The 16,995-nt window shown below is 35.3% G+C and overlaps 1 protein-coding gene across 2 annotated transcripts; it reads left to right on the plus strand.

Moving 5' to 3' along the window:
- Positions 1 to 5,569: 5,569 nt before the first annotated feature.
- LOC114167537 (TMV resistance protein N-like) lies at positions 5,570 to 9,565 on the plus strand. Of its 2 annotated transcripts, XM_028052640.1 has the most exons (6): positions 5,570 to 6,133; positions 6,223 to 6,972; positions 7,078 to 7,279; positions 7,377 to 7,703; positions 7,827 to 8,555; positions 8,815 to 9,565. In XM_028052640.1, the coding sequence occupies exons 1-6, from the start codon at positions 5,625 to 5,627 to the stop codon at positions 9,259 to 9,261; spliced, it is 2,964 nt and encodes a 987-aa protein (XP_027908441.1). In that variant the 5' UTR covers positions 5,570 to 5,624; the 3' UTR covers positions 9,262 to 9,565. The 2 variants fall into 2 exon arrangements, with proteins under 2 accessions (XP_027908441.1, XP_027908440.1); XM_028052639.1 differs by having other exon boundaries at positions 6,223 to 7,279.
- Positions 9,566 to 16,995: the final 7,430 nt, after the last annotated feature.

The raw sequence follows: 16,995 nt of genomic DNA on the forward strand, positions 1-16,995 counted from the left end.
ACTGGACGACCGAGCGGTGAGAAAGAGCGGCCGTGCGAGCTGAAGCTTGCAAGAGAATGGTGGCAAGAAGGAGCAATGCAAAGGTGAAACCGAGGAGCTTCATCCGAGGAGACCTGGTGTGGAAGAAGACCAATGAAGCGTGCAAGAAATCAGCACAAGGAAAGCTGGCGCCGAACTGGGAAGGGCTGTTCCGCGTAACCGAAAGCTACAGAACGGAGCCTACCAGCTAGAATACCTGAGCGGCAGGGAAATACCAAACACGTGAAACACTTTGCATTTAAAAATGTACTACATTTGATGCCACTATGAATAAAACAAGCGGTTCATGCAACTCCAACTAACTAACCAACGGGGCTCCCTACGGGACCCGAGCAAAAGCCTGACCGATCAAGGTGCGGGCTTCCATGAGGAAGCCCCGCTCGGTCAGCACCGATCCAAGCGATCTAGCTAACCCTACGGGTAAAATAAGTGACACGAGCTGTCGGCTACGATCAAGGCACAACGCCAATGATCTAAACTGGTTAAAAATAAATGCATAAGAATGAAGCTGGACCGTTTGGGCCTTAAGCACAGCAATTAAACCAAGTCAAGTACGCCGAACCAACGAAAGTCAAAAAGTGCTATAATCAAATAAAGGTAAGCATGAGCCGACCGCCCAAACATTTTAAACGCGAAAAGGGGCCGATCATCCTCACTGCTCGACACGAAACTATTAAAAGATGGGTCGATCACCCCAACAATTAGCTTAAAAGAAAAAGGTCGATGGCCCCGCACATTAACACGAATATAACCAAGATAAAATGGGCCGACCACCCTAAGTATTCGACGCAAGCAATATAAGGATAGACAAGGCCGATCGCTTGAACATTCACGAGAGGTCGGTCGCCACTGACAACAATAAACAGAAACAAATCTGATATAGCTAAAGGAAAACATGCTTGCCATATACATATAGTTGTTTGACAAAAAATGGCCTAATAATCGATCGAGCGCGATCGACCACAAGGTCGATTGAACTCGATCGGTTATATCAAAATATACAAAAAATCCAAAAGCTAAGATATACAACTAAGAATCGGTCGCAGGAGGAGCGGAGGTCGGAGCTGGAATGGTCGCTTCATCGTGTGCTTCGTAAACCCTCTCCAGCTTCCCGTCAACAACCCCCAAGTGAACGTCAAACCGATCGGGGGAGCAGCGATAGAAATAGACGACTTGCTCAACGACGTTCAGGAAACCCGTCTCATACTGAGCAAAGACCTGCTCGTCGGCGATGCGCAGCTCGGCTTGATACTCTTTCGCCTTCTTCTGCATATCCAACGGTAGCCAGGTGCTCCAAGGACAAGTCGTCGAAGCGTCTATGAAGTTTGCGCAGCTCGTCGGCCGCCTCCTTGGCCTTCAGCTGCTCTTCCTTCACCTGGTCGTCGACAGCTTTGAGTAGGCCGGCACACTTGGCATGTTCGGCCTTCATAACGTTCAGCCGATCGAATTGGGTCTTCAAGTCTGAAGCGGAGGCCTTCACCTCCTGAAACTCCACCTTGGCCACCGCGAGCTCCTTCTCCAGGCTATCAATCCTGCTTCGGTCGGCCCTTGGAAACTTGGTGCAAATCGCAGACAACCTCATACTCAGCTCCCCGACCGTCCGCAAAGCCACTTCCTCAGACACGTCTTTCAACATGTCCTTCACGCGAGGGCCCAAGTGGAAGGAGACCTTCTCATCAAGCCGAACCTCGCTACCGAGGAAGGTAGTGGCCAATGATCCCGAAGCCTCGGCCTTCTTGCTTCTCTTGGACGAGCGGCCTGCGGGGGAGTCGTCTTTCTTCGTCTTCTTCCCCTTATCCACTGTGGTTGCAGGAATGGTATTGAGGGGGGGGGATGACGACTATTCGAGGCCTAGCCCCGACACCCGAGGCTCCGGTCGGCGCGTTGGTTGTAGGAAAGGGGGCCGTCGAAGGATCGCCTTGGACGCTCTGGAGTGGCGCAACGTCATTCGCTGGATCATCGTCCCTTCGCCGAGTCTTCGCACGGGCTATGAACTCAACATTGGAGACCGTCGTACGAGCCATGATATCTGCAAACAAACAAGAAATTTGGATAAGTTAATGCGACCCCTAAAATGATCGGGAAGATCAGAACAACTAACCATAAACCGCCCTTGGTAAGTCCGGAGAGCGGAGACATTGAATCAGCGGCCTCGGTGGAATCTTGTCGGGAAGAGTCTTGAGAACGACGAGGTCGGCCCGCTCGGCAGGGGTCAACCGGTCCTCTGTCCAAGGATCGACTGGCGAGGGCATCTGCGTCCAATAGAGGGGGAACTTCAACTGATTCTCCTCATCAAAAATATACTTCCTGCCCCGACCAGGTATTGAGACCTTGAAAAAACTGATCTTAAAACCCTTGTACGAAGCAAGGTAAAGGCTGAACAAACTTTTGTTCGCGCCAAGGAAAGAGACCCAACCCTTGGATGTCGTGGGTCGGGTCTTGTAGAAATGCAGGAATAGCGGCATGGTGGCGGTCAGACCGGCCGCTCGGCAGAGGACGGCGAAGGCCTGCATTGACCCCCAGGCGTTCGGGTGTATCTGGGTAGGAGCACACCTGATCTCCTTTAGCACCGCCATCTGCCAATCGGCGAACGACACCGTCAGGCCCAAATCGTGGAAGAAGCAAGCGTAGACATAGAAAAAATCTAGCTTCGCTCCTTCCTTACCATGGCACACCCTCTCGTTGCCCGCGCAAACCTTCACCCGGAGGAACCCGTCCTCCACCTCGTCTCCAAAATCCTTTGTCCGCTCCACCAAGTCCCCGAGGTCGTTCCCCCATCGAAAACTCGTCTCATGCGAACGCGGCTCATATGGTGCCCACTCATATCCCTACACCACCGGTAGATTGGCCAGTTCCCCCTCGTCGGCGACGTCGATACTGATCACGTCTCCACTCTCTGCTGGAGCGTTGGTCGGATTTACCGCTGCATCGGCCGGCTCCTCGGTTGGACGACCATCATTACTTTGGATGGGAGAATTTGCTGAAGACGACACCCCGCCGAGCGACGTCCCTTCGTCGGACGAACTGAACAGGGCGGAGACCGACCCGCCGCCCCCAGATACCTCGATCGCCCCACCGGAGGACCCGTCTGAACTCGACGCACTAGAAGCCATTATTACGTGTAGAAAGAGAAGGACGATCGGTGACTCGGGTAGAAAAAGAAAAGAAAGCATGAAAATAACGACAGCCACACACATCTATTTATAGAAAGGTCTAGGGACACGTGGCAGCACCTGGGCCAAACGATCACGTGATGATCAACAATCCAAACATCGCAACGCTTCGCATCCCAACTGACAGGCACGATCTACGAAGCCAAATAACTGTCAGGGAACCCCCTCGGCCTATCGGTGCAACAGTCTTTGCAAACCTTCTAGCTTCACCTTCTCCATCACTTAAGGTTGGGAGGGCTTGTGTACTGTATGTCCCATTGGACCATCGGCAATGCACAATCCTCTAGTCCATCGAACTAGGCTAGGAGGGCTCATATGAAACAGAACCATCGGTCGATCGGCCCACAAAAACCATGCGAACCCATTGACCATTGATCGAGCGGTCCCACAAACGAATCACGCGTCACCTCATAAGATACCATCGGTCGATCGGTCCCCAGATAGACCACGCATTACCCTATATAGGTCCATCGGTCGAGCAGCCCCATAGGTGATTCGCGAAGTATATTACATATGATCATCAATCGATCGGCCGTATAGATTAAATGTTCACTGAAGGTTGTTAAACTCAGAGAAGATAACCCACCTAGCCAAGAGGCCATCGGTCGATCGGCCAAACAGAAAATCTGAGCCAGCCAGCTGAATTAATTAACATTAAACAAGTCAGTAATCATGACTAAGGGATCATTGGGCCATGATTAAGGAATTCTAATTATAGGCCCACACCGGAAACTATAAATAGGGCCTAGAGGTAGGTTGGTGAGAATCTTGAATTCGCATTTATTACATCAGTTATACTTATACACCGATCGGTCTATCAACTGACTTAAGCATCAGAGCCTTTTAGACAAGTACCTCGATCGTCTGTTCAACCGATCGAGCAAGGAGGAAGGTTTCTTGATGAAGAAGTTACAGCAAATTGCGAAGAGAAGAGACGTAAAGGAAAAATGAGTAAAATTGAAGTGGTTCGCAGTAGATGCTTGGTCTCTACACCCGAAACAGCAGTGTTTGGAGTTGAATTGACAGAGGAAAAATAGGGTAATAAAATTACTGAAAAGCAAGTAACCTGATAGAAAAATGCTTCATTTTGTCGTGAGCAATTTATGGAGACTCTTCAATGCTGGTATCTCAATTCTTTGACAGATTTATTGATAGAGGTTAGCAAATAAGATGGGATAAGAAAAGAAGCGAGCTGTTAAAGTCAAGATAATAGCCAATACTACGCGTTAAAGTCAATATCATGACTGATAATGAATAACGAATCCCATAGCGTATCACGTAATGCAATAAAATAAGTCCAAGAAAAATGTGACCAAGACTTGTTGACCAAGAAAAATTATATATATGTTGACTTAACAGTATTACAATAATTAAAGAGAATTTTAAATGTGATTATGGTGGATCTTCGGTCAATATGTGTGTGGTGCTTAAATTTTGGTTCAATTATAATTTTTGGTCAATTTTTCTGTCCAAAAATATCAAATTTGTCGTCTAATTTTTTAGTCTCAATTTGGTTTTGATTTTTTTAAAAATTGATGTAATTGGATCTTTTATTGTTAAATTTCTTAAAGTGGGCAAGAATTTTTTACCAAAATTTATGCTAGGATTATGTCAATTACACCATAGAAACAAACCATTCTTATACACAACTTTAATCTTGATGAAAAAACTTGGTCCGATTCAAGAAATTTATTTAAAAAATGATAAAATTGCATTATTTTTTCCAAAATCACGATCAAATTGAGACTAAAATAAATTTGATGACCAACTTATTATTTTTGAATAAAAATAGAAATCAAAAGAATAATTCCAAAATTTTTATGTGAACTAATAAAAATATTGTATTTACTTTTTTTGTGATAATAAAAAATAATAAAATTATAATTATTGTTATCATTATAAATATAAAATTAAATATAAAATGATTTTTATTTTACTATAATTAATTTTCATTTATAATAATTAAGTTTAAAAATAATAAAATAAAAAAATAGTATTAATCAAATAATTATTTTTATTTAAAAGATAAAATTAAAAAAAATGTGAAAAAAAAATTATTCTTCACCTATAAATATAAATATATGAGAATTTATTAGAATATAAATATATATTAAAAAATTAAAATTTTAAATTTTAGAAAAATTATATGAAACTATATAAATATAAAAAAAAATGGGGGTAAGTTCCGCCGTTGATTATGTGTGTTAACACTGTATTCAACATTTATAAATAAAAGATTAAAACTATGTAGTATCTATAAGGGTAAGAATAAAAGTTCAGGGACAAAAATAAAAATAGATAAGTTAAGGAAAAATATTTAACCGCAACTTGGAATGAAAATAAACATAATTGTTATAAGATGCATTCTTCTCCTTCAGTGTCTTGCAGTATTGAGTTCTCTTCTGCCTCTTGATGACCTCTCATCAATTCCTTTCCATGGATAATTCCTCCTCTTCATACAAACTCCCAGAGAAGTACGATGTGCTCATCAACTTTACTGGAGACGACATCCACAGAAAATTTGTTTCTCATCTCGACTCTGTCCTCACTTCTGTTGGAATCTCCACTTTCCTTCACCACCAGAATTCAGTGAAGGCAACTCACATCCAACAACCTATTCTCAAGAACTGTCGGGTAGCCATTGTTGTTTTCACCCAAACCTATTCTCAATCTGCTTGGTGTCTTAATCAGCTTCAACAAATAATCAAATGGCATGAAACTTATCTCCGACATGTTCTGCCCGTATATTACGAAATCCAGCCATCTGATGTACGTCTTCAGAAAGGTGATTTTGGAAAAGCCTTGAAGGCAACTGCACAACAAACATTTTCAGGACAACAACTGGAGGATGCCATGTCCAGGTGGAGCTATGCACTCACCAAAGCTGCAAATTTCTTTGGATGGGACGAGAATAATCACAGGTAAATCTCTCACTTAATCAAGCATTTTTTTAAGCTTGTGATTTAGTTTTCGTAATACATGACTTCTTCTATAATTGCTACTCTTGAAGGAGTGATGCTGAACTAGTGGACAAAATTGTTAAGAGCCTTCTTAATTTACCAGTCCTGTCAGCTACTAGATTTCCAGTTGGATTACAATCTCACGTGGAAGATCTGATTCGAACTATAAATAGTAAATCCAGGGAAGTTTGTACAATAAGGATATGTGGACAGGGAGGCTCTGGTAAAACCACCCTTGCTAAAGCCATCTACCATCAAATTCAATGTAAATTCAGGATGAAAAGTTTCATTGAAGATATTGAACAACTTAGCGGAACAAGAAGGGATCTTCGTTTACAAGAACAACTTCTTTTAGATGTCCTAAAAACAAAGGTAGAGATACCTAGCGTTGATGTGGGGAGAACTATGATTCAGGAAAGACTTTCTGGGAAAAGGGTGCTAATTGTACTTGACCATGTGTATTACTTTTGTGAACTTTTAAACCTACTGAAATATCGTCATTCGTTCAGTGAAGGAACTGTAATAATCATTACAGCAGAAAAGGAAATGCTACTGGGTGAATATCAAACTGAAACTGTTTTTTGGGTAGAGCAAATGGACATAAATGAGTCCCTTGAGCTTCTTAGTTGGCACGCATTTAGAGAAGCAAAACCAATACAAGAATACGACGACCTTGCAAAACAAGTAGTTAATTATTGTGGAGGACTACCTCTAACTCTTGAACTCATTGGAAGTAGTTTATTTGAAAGGACGAAAGAAGAATGGCAACGTGTAATTTTTGGATTAGAGGACACTCGCAAGTATGCTGTTCAACAGAAATTTGAAGTTATCTTCCACGCTTTACTCAATGAAATGGAAAAAAATTTATTCCTAGATGTATGTTGTTTCTTTGTTGGTAAGGGCAGAGGCTATGTTACGAAGATCCTAAATGGCTGGGGAGTAAACGCTGATATTGGAATAAGAGTTCTCATGGAGCGCAACCTCATAAAAATTAAGAAGAACAACAAATTGGGAATGCATCCTTTGCTACAACAAATGGGAATAACAATTTCTGTAAAGGAACCTGGGAAGAACAGGCGACTCTGGTTTGATAAGGATAAAAAATATGTAAGAACTCTGTTTATATATCGTTTGAAACTTCTTTTGAAAATGTTTGCTTTCTCTTGTGCAATACATTTTTTTTTCTTTGCTCTTTTCATCACAGGGAACACAAAACATGCAGTGGTTGCCCGTGGAAGATCCCTTCAGAAGAGTACACCCGACAGAAAATTCTCAGTACCGTCATAAAAAACTAGGATGGATCAGTTCTTTGCTCTTTTCATCACAGGGGACAAAAGCCAATAAGAGGTTTTCTCCGAAACGGGATGAAGTAGGAATGTCTGTAAATTCTGAATACCTTTTACAGAAACTGAAATGGACCATTGTGCATGGGTTTCCGTCAGAATACCTTCATAGAAAATTTTATGTGCATGATGCAATAGGGATTGATTTAAAACACAGTCTTCTTCGACTCGTCTGGAAAAAACCACAGGTTTTAATTACTTGCCATTTCCTAAAACACAAAGACTAACTAAAACTAAATAGTAACCTACTATTGTTTCATTTCATTTTTATTTCTTCTCTAATAATTGTCAAAAAAACCATCTTGGTGTAGGTTTTAAGGTGGCTAAAAGTCCTTAATCTTAGTCACTCCAAGTATTTAAAAGAAACTCCCGACTTTTCCGGATTACCAAGTCTTGAACAACTCATTTTGAAACATTGTTCAAGATTGCGCAAAGTACACCGATCTATTGGATCACTCAACAATCTTATACTGCTAAATTTGAAAGACTGTACAAGTCTAAGCAATCTCCCAAGAGAGATATTTGAGTTGAAATCTTTAAGAACTCTCATTCTCTCTGGTTGTTCCATGATTGACCAAATGGAAAATGATTTAGTGCAGATGGAATCCTTGATAACTCTAATTGCTGAAAATACAGCTGTGAAAGAAGTGCCTTTTTCAATTGTAAGCTCAAGAAGCATTGGATACATATCCCTACATCGATTTGAGGGATTATCAAGTAATCTTTTTCCTTCTATCATTGGGTCTTGGATGTCGCCAACGATGAATCCCATATCTTGTATTCATTCGTTTTGCATGGATATGGCGGATAATAGTTGGGATGATATGGCACCATTGCTAAGCACCCTTGCCAATCTTCGAAGTGTTTTGGTAGCATGTGACACCGAGTTTCAATTATCTGAGCAAGTGAAAAATATTTTGGTCGAATATTTTGCGAATATTACAGAAGCAGGAATTTCAAAGCAGCACTTCAGGTGTTCTTTGATTGGTGTTGGAGCATACCATCAATTCTTCAATGCTGTCGGCGATAACATATATGAGGTTCTTCTCTAGCTTTGCCTTTGTTTCTTACCTTCACTATCATTTGCCATAATAATGATATGTACAGAACAAAAGTATTAATCAGAGTTGTTTAGAATAATTACCATTGGTACGTTTTGATTATGTACTACATACATTGTTCTTTGTTTGATTATAAATGCCCACTTTGTAATTTTTAATGTTAATAAAAATGATTACAGAAGACAATTTGAATAGAAAATATTAGACAAATGACGAAGCCTTTTATCTTATGGTACAGGTATTGGCAAGCAGTGAGTCTTGTGATGTTTCTCTCCCAGTTGTCAATGATCCTTATTGTTTGGCGCATATGGGTGAGGGACACTCTGTTTCCTTCACTGTGCCTCAAGATTGTGACATGAAGGGAATGGTTTTATGTGTTGTTTATTTATCAACTCCTAAAATCATTGAACCTGAATTTACTACTGTCTTAATTGTTAATTACTCAAAGTGCACATTCCAGATACACAACCATGGCACAATAATTTGCTTTAATGATGAAGATTGGCATGGTATAATGTCAAACTTAGAATCTGGAGACACGGTGGAGATTTTTGTGAATTTTGGTAATGGATTGGTGGTCAAGAACACAGCTGTTTATCTGATATGTGGTGAATCAAAGAACATGGAAAAAGCGTCTGAGCCAAAACATTCTCTCATTAGATTCATAAAGAAAGTTGTAATGTGACTTTTGGAGAATCTTTTATCTTCCTTCAGAACAGCAACATCACTTTAGTTATGGAATTAATCCTGGTGTTCTTGATTGCTATTTATATTTTCTCATCCTTTCCATGTTTTACTTTAGAGTATAGCTTACAGTTAAGAAATTCATGTTTATTTTAGTCATGTTTCTCACTCTGGCGTTGTGTTTCCCATCAAGAATTCCTCTCAAAGAAAAAGATATGCGTTACGAAATAAAGGCAGATGTTGTTCGGCTTTTGTTTTGCTATCTTCTAGTTAGACTCTGTTTTCGTTTTACTGTAGCTTCATACCTTTACTTAAGACTAAGTGTAACAAAGTTTAATATATATCACTTAACGTTTTTACACTTATTATTTGTTTGTATATCACTTAAATATTTTTTTTCTTCAATTTAAGTTTATCATTTTTTTTCACTTAAATTTGTATATAAGTTTCACTATAATTTTTCAATTTTCAGTTTTTAACTAGTTATATTTTTTTACTAATAATTTTTCTAATATTTGGTAATAATTTAAAAAAAAATAGAGGGGAGAGGGGGCACTTGCCCATATTAAAATATATGTAGGTCCTACCAACTTGAAGATATATTAATTTCATAGTATAATAAATTTTTATAAATGAGTTTTCATTGCTCTCATGCAAAAAAGATCTTTTATTTTCTCTTTTATATTTGTGGAGAATGTTTAGAATATAAGAACTCAAATACTTTCATTTTCTTTTAAAGAAGAAAAAAATGATCTTTCTTTTTATTTCTCAAATCTTCTATTTCATTACTAAAAAAAGAAGTAAAACTACAAACACATTCTTGCGTTATTTGGAAGAACCTAGGAAATGACGTTTTAAAAAGTGACAGTGGTTTAAAAATAGTGAGAAATGATTATTTTAATATTAAAAGGTATTAGTATAAATAGACATATATTACATAATTTTCTTAGCATATATTGTATATTTTCCTTTCGTATGAGAATGTTTAATACTTTCAATTTAAATATTTAATAGCATAAACCTTTCACTTACTAGATAATATAAAATAAAATTATTTATTTATTATTATTAATTTTTGTTTCATTTGAAGAACTTTTTTGTTTCGTTAAAACAATTTTTCTTATTTCTCAACTATTGAGTATATATGTTGATATTATAAAAGTTTTATAAGATGTATGAGGTATTTTTCATCTTATCATACCCTTAATTATACATTTATTTTCCTTTGTGCGATTTCTTTTAATAGTCTCTCAAATCATTTCAAAGACACACATTTGTTAATTTTGTAATATTTTTATTTGTTGTTTATTTTCATCATGTAGGATACTATTTCGATATATTTTATCTAATTATTTTTTATTTTCTAACTTATTATTAATCATACTGTAATTTTTCTACTATAATTATATAAATAACTTTTATTTACTACAATATAAAAATTTAATGTAATTGCTATGAATATTTTTTTATCACCATCCAACATATAATTGAGTTTAAAAGATAAAAGATTTATGTCAAAATTTCATTATTATGTTTATTATTTGTTCTTTGCATAATTTTGATCAAGTGATGTATTAACACTTTTATTAGATAATAAAAAAGAGATTCATTAGAATTTAAAAAATTGAAGTAAACAAACATTTAAAATATATTTTAGTTTGAATATTTATTTTCCTTTTATATTTTTTAAAAATATTTTTAAATTTATCAACTAAGTTTCATTAATGTTTGCAAATCGGTATTCTAATCTATAATGTAAAGAATTATAATTTATTTCAAAGTATTTGATGTAAGGCCCTCTTACATTTCTGCCTTTATTATCAGTTGGACCTAGGGTTGGCCCATAGGGAACCAAAGATCCTAATCTACCCTAACCCCACTCATTCTTCTCACTTTCAGAAAACAACCACCTTGTTTCCCTATTCTCTCCCAAAACCGTGCTCTGCTAGGGTTTAACCCCAATCTAGACCAAGTCTGCTCAAACTCGATCTCGTTCTGTAAGTCATTCTCCAGCTCATACCTATCCTCCCTAAATCATATTTTCATATTTCCATTTAGGGATCCATAGTAACCCTGTTCCTTTACTGTTCCACTATTTTTTTCCAACTTCTAAGTTTGTTCCTCGAGCTGTTGCGCTCCGCAATTGGTGTCGAAGTCCTTTGCTCACCCTTTTCAAGTAAGGGAAGCTAGGGCTTACTCGTGTGTTTCGACTTTCTGTTTGTCTTGCTGATATTTTACGATTTTATGGTTGGTATGATACTATGAATGCATGGAATGCCTTAGTATGTTGGTCTGGATTCATATGTGTGGTTTTTGTAGGGAAACAGTGACGAGAAACTGATGCTCTCACCCAGGCGAGACTTGCAGAAACAAGCCAGGTTCACACTCGAGCTCTCGCTCAAGCGGAGAGCTCTCGTTTGAGCGAGGTGACATCTCGCTTAGGCGAGAAGGGCTCGCCTAAGCGAGAACACATGGGAACCTTGACATGTCGCTGTAGTCTTAGCCCAGGCGAGGAACCTCACCTTTGGGCAAGGGGTGGCGAGGTTCACACTTGCGAAATCAATAACCCTCACTATTAGTAGTCTCGCCTAAGCGAGGGCCTGTCGCTTGAGCGAAAGACCCCTTTCGCCTGAGCGAGGGTCCATGACTTGAGCGAGACTGGTGTAAGTGGTTGCTCGGTGTCTGTTCTTCCTCTGTCTTTGGTTAGTGCTTGCTAATATGATTGTATTACCCTGTTAAGGCATGAATTGGTTGAATATGCATGTGAGATCTGATTGTATGGGTTGGAATGATGAGTTAACATGATTTTGGCATGAATTGAGTATGGAATGGTTGGTTATAAAAGTGACATGGAATTGGTATGAGCATGGATGTTATTTTGATGAATGGAACATGTTGGTATGTTTAGGGCGTAATTCCATGATAATTTCGTGGTGGTGCCTCATTTTGGTTAGGGCGTAATTCCATGAATCTCTAGGTGAGATCTCATGGTGGTGCCTCAGTTGGTCGGGACATAATTCTATGACCCCTTTTAGTGGGAGTTCATGTTGGTGCCCCATTTATATAATTTAGTAAGGATTCAAGGTAAGGATTGCATCCTAACACTATAAAGAGTTAGTTAGTCTCACATAGAGCGTACTGACTCAAGTAGTGAGAATAGCAGGAGGCCTGAAACCCATTAAGGGCTAACCTTGTGTGTGGGGGATGAGACACTAGATCAATTAGCTCGGTAGAGCAGTAAAGGCCACCACAGGTGCAAGCATCCGCTGAATCTGACTAATTATATGTATCCGGATGAGTCGTGTCTGAGTCTTAGTGTATTGTGTGCAAGTCATAACATGATTGGTTGACATATGCATCTTGAACTATGAAATTGTATGTAACTGTATGATAAACCATTTTTCTGCTCTACCTTACCCTTTTGTTTGTTGTATGTTTTGTTTGTGTGGTTTTCTCCTTTTGCGATGATCATCAATTTATTCATGTGAGTAGATGCGATAAATCCTTGTGGTTAATAGGGAGATGGTGATTCCGCTGCATAGCCTGTCTGGGCTGGATTCCGTTTAATCGGGCTTTCTCTTAGTGCTACGGCCCATGTATTGACTCATATTTTAATCTCAGTTTGATTATTGTTAGACTTTGTACCCTGTCTTGTTTTGGCATCGTAGTATTCCTTAGATATTGTAAGGAGTAGTGTTTATACTCCAAGACCTTGCTTCTATTACAATTTTGTGTAATGCTTCATTTAATTATATTATATTTTAAATGGGGCGTTACATTTGATATCGAAATTGAATATTTGATAATATCATGTTTCCTTCACCGTAATTTTTTATTATTTTATAAATATTAATTAAAATTAATATTGAAGTAGTAAGAAAACGGGTACGGGTATAGTTACGAGATTATACTCGTTACCCGATGGAGATGAGGATGGGACAAAAGTTTGATACCTGTTGGATTTGGGTATGGGGATGGGGATGAATTTTGTTCTATGGGGATGAGTATGGGATAGCGAAACTCGTCCCCACCATATCTCCATATCCGTTTAAATTATTAAAATATTCATAATTAATTAAGTAACCTTATATATATATATATATATATATATATATATATATATATATATATATATATATATATATATATATATATATATATATATATATATATATATATATATATATATATATATATATATACACTAGTATTTCTACCCGTGCATTGCACGTGATATCGAATTTTAAAATTAAAAATTATAGTATATTTATTAAATTAATTTGAAATTATAAAAGTATAATTAAATTTAATATAAATTTTATTTTATAAAATTCAATAATAATATTTTAATTGATTTTATGATAAAAATATATTTAAGTTATTTATATATATTTTTAATAAAATGTATTATATATAACTATTTTAAATAATATATTAAGATTTAGTTAATTAAAATTAAGAAATCAAATTTAATTTTGAATGAAATATTGAATAAAAAATGTAGAAAAATGTAATAGTTGATTCTCTTATAATAAAAATGATGGACGATATAGAAATTGTGAGTAGACTTAATAGAGATACAAACATTAGACGATACAAAAAATGTGAAGAGTAAACGATATAAAGCTACAAATGATAGATCGTGCATATAAATGTAATGTTTAATTAGTTAGATAACACTCAATCTCTTCAGACTTGTCAGTTTGGTACTCGCTTTCAAAAATGTGTAAATCGAGTCCCAACTTTTGAAAAAATGTCTCAATTAGGTTCCTTTCACTCTTGTAAGTCATTTTAAATATCGACACCGTTAATGACATTAATATTTTTTTTCTCAAAAGGATCTGATTGAGACATCTTTTCCAAAGTTAGGACCTAATTGACACCTTTTTAAAAGCGAGTATCAAACTGACATATCCAAACAAAAGTGAGTATTATCCGACTAATTACACCTAAATATAAATAGTAGATTCTTTAAAAATACAAATGTTAAACTGCAAACAAAATATAAATAGTAAACAATCAAAACGTACAAAATGTAGACTATGTAGACAAATATAAATAGTACACTATGCAAAAATACAAAGGTTAGACATTTGGTAGACTCTTCTATTGGAGTCTTTTTTTCACATTTTTTTTGGATTTTGAATTTCAAATTTTAACTTTGCTCCCATATTTTATAGCTTTAAAAATTTAGAATTTAAATTCAAACTTTATTACTATATATTTTGAATTTCAAATTTGACAATATATATCCTAATTTAGAAAAAAATATTGAAATCGAGATCATTAGTGATTTTTATATCTTTGAAAATTTTAAGAATGTATAATTTTAACTTGTAATGATATACTAATGTATATGTTATAAAAATTATTTTTTTAAATTATTGTTTAAGTTTGTGTAAAATGTCAAAAATATGTGAAAATTATTTAAAAATATTTAAAAATTCATATTTAAATTTTACAATTACTTATTTATTATTTTACACCATATTTTAATTATTTTTACTATTATTATTATTATTATTATATTAGGACTAATATGTTAATATATTATTATATTATTAAGAAGCTTTTGCTCCTAAATATTATATTACTTGTTTATTTTCTATATCATATTTTGAACTTTTATTGATTTTAATTATGAATATTAATGTATTTCCATTAAAGTTTTTCAATTTATCATTTTTTAGATTTTGATAATATATTAAATACGAACCTTTCTTATAAGTTAAAAGTATTTGAAAGTTGTTTAGAGACATTCTAAGAATCTATTAAAATACCTACACTATTTTACAATTTTTTTTGAATGTTAGAATTCAAATTTTATTGGTATATTTTTGGTTTAATTAGTCAAATAGTATCACTTTCATTCTAAAGTTTCAGTTTGATAATTGCTTTTAGAGAAAATGTTACTGTATAGATTTCAAATTCCAATTTTCACAATATAAATCTTAATCTTCCAATAATATTGAATTTAAAATAGTTAATTATTTCCATATCTTTAAAAGTTTTAAAAATTTATAATTTTTATTTTTTACCTTATATTTTAATTATATTAATATTATTATATTTTATATTTACATTATTACATATTATTATATTTTATAATATATTATTATATCATTGTGGGTTATCAAATTTTTTGAATATTTGAATTTATATATTTTTATCACAAATATTAAAGTATTTATTACAAAAATTAACTTTTTATATATATTTTTCATTTTTCATTTTAAATGTTAAATTTAATTTTTGTTATCACATTCTTTTTCTTTTACTGTCTATTACGATTTCAAATTTGAATCTAAAATTTATTAATATTATTATATGTATTATGATTAATTTTTCATAACTTAAAAAGAATTTTATTTTCAATGAATTAATTTTGAAATTTATTCTAAAAACACACGGAAGGAATATATTCTCTAATATTATCCACTGCTTGGTGTTTAAAAAAATCAACTGTAAGAAAAGTTCGGTTTCAAAGGACATTAAATGAAAAAAATTAGTTTCCAATATAAATTCAATGTAATGTAATATTATATAAAAATATAAAATGATAATATTACATTAATTCTACATAAATATAAATTTATTCTTAAATTAATATTTAAATTTAATCATAAATTGATATAAAGTTAAGAATACAACCATAATCAGTACTATTATATCAATCAGTTTTTAAACACATTAATAGAAGATTTTGGTTTCCAATGCAATATTTTAAAACTGTAATTGATATAAAGTTAAGAATACAACCATAATAAGTAATATTAGATCAATCAGTTTTCAAGCACATTAATAGAAGAAGATTTTGCATTTTGTATTAATCATTAACGATAAATAAAGAAGCATATAATATCTCAAAAAACAACATGATGATATAAAATTTTTATATTTTTTATATACTTAAAATTGATAAATAATATTTTTTGTGAATGTCTTAAAATCTAATTATATGTTTGATTGATACTTCATGATTCATTTGTTAGGACTATAGAGGGGGTTTCACTGGGGAGAACAAAACACCAATGAGACCTGAACCCAACCATATAAGGTATTGACACCACTCTTAACCCAAAACCTTAAGGCAATAGGTTTATGGGTCTTTATTCTTATATAGTGCTCTACTTTCTCATTTCTGGTCAATGTGGGACTTAGACTCACACTTGGATTCCTAACAATCTCCCCCTCAAGGGTGAGTCCCTTCAACCACATTGGTACACTCCCCCTCCAGCGGAAGCATTCCCAACCACAAGTACTCATTTTCTGCCCTTTTCTGTACCGCCGTTTTTCTTAACGGGACACGCTTACCTGGAACCCTTACCTGGGACCCTTGCCAGGAAAACTTTCGATACTAGGACTATACTGCACTCGTCTGAACCGGTTTTAACCATCGACTCTGATACCACTTGTTAGGTTTACAAGGAGGGGGTTTCACTTGGGAGATACAACACCAATGAGATCTGAGCCTAACCACATAAGTCATTGACACCACTCTCAACCCAAAACCTTAAGGCAATGGGTATATGGGTCTTTATTCTTATATGTCACATGTCTAAAGTGACATATGCATCTTTAGTAGGGAGCTTGATGTATGCTATGGTTTGCACCAGACCTGATATAGCACATGCAGTGGGAGTTGTGAGTAGGTTTCTATCCAATTCCAGAAAGGAGCATTGGCAAGGCATGGAGTGGATATTGAGATATTTGAAGGGCACTTCAAAGATGCGTT

This window comes from Vigna unguiculata, chromosome 10, assembly GCF_004118075.2.
Source record: "Vigna unguiculata cultivar IT97K-499-35 chromosome 10, ASM411807v1, whole genome shotgun sequence".
NCBI classification, from domain to species: domain Eukaryota; kingdom Viridiplantae; phylum Streptophyta; class Magnoliopsida; order Fabales; family Fabaceae; genus Vigna; species Vigna unguiculata.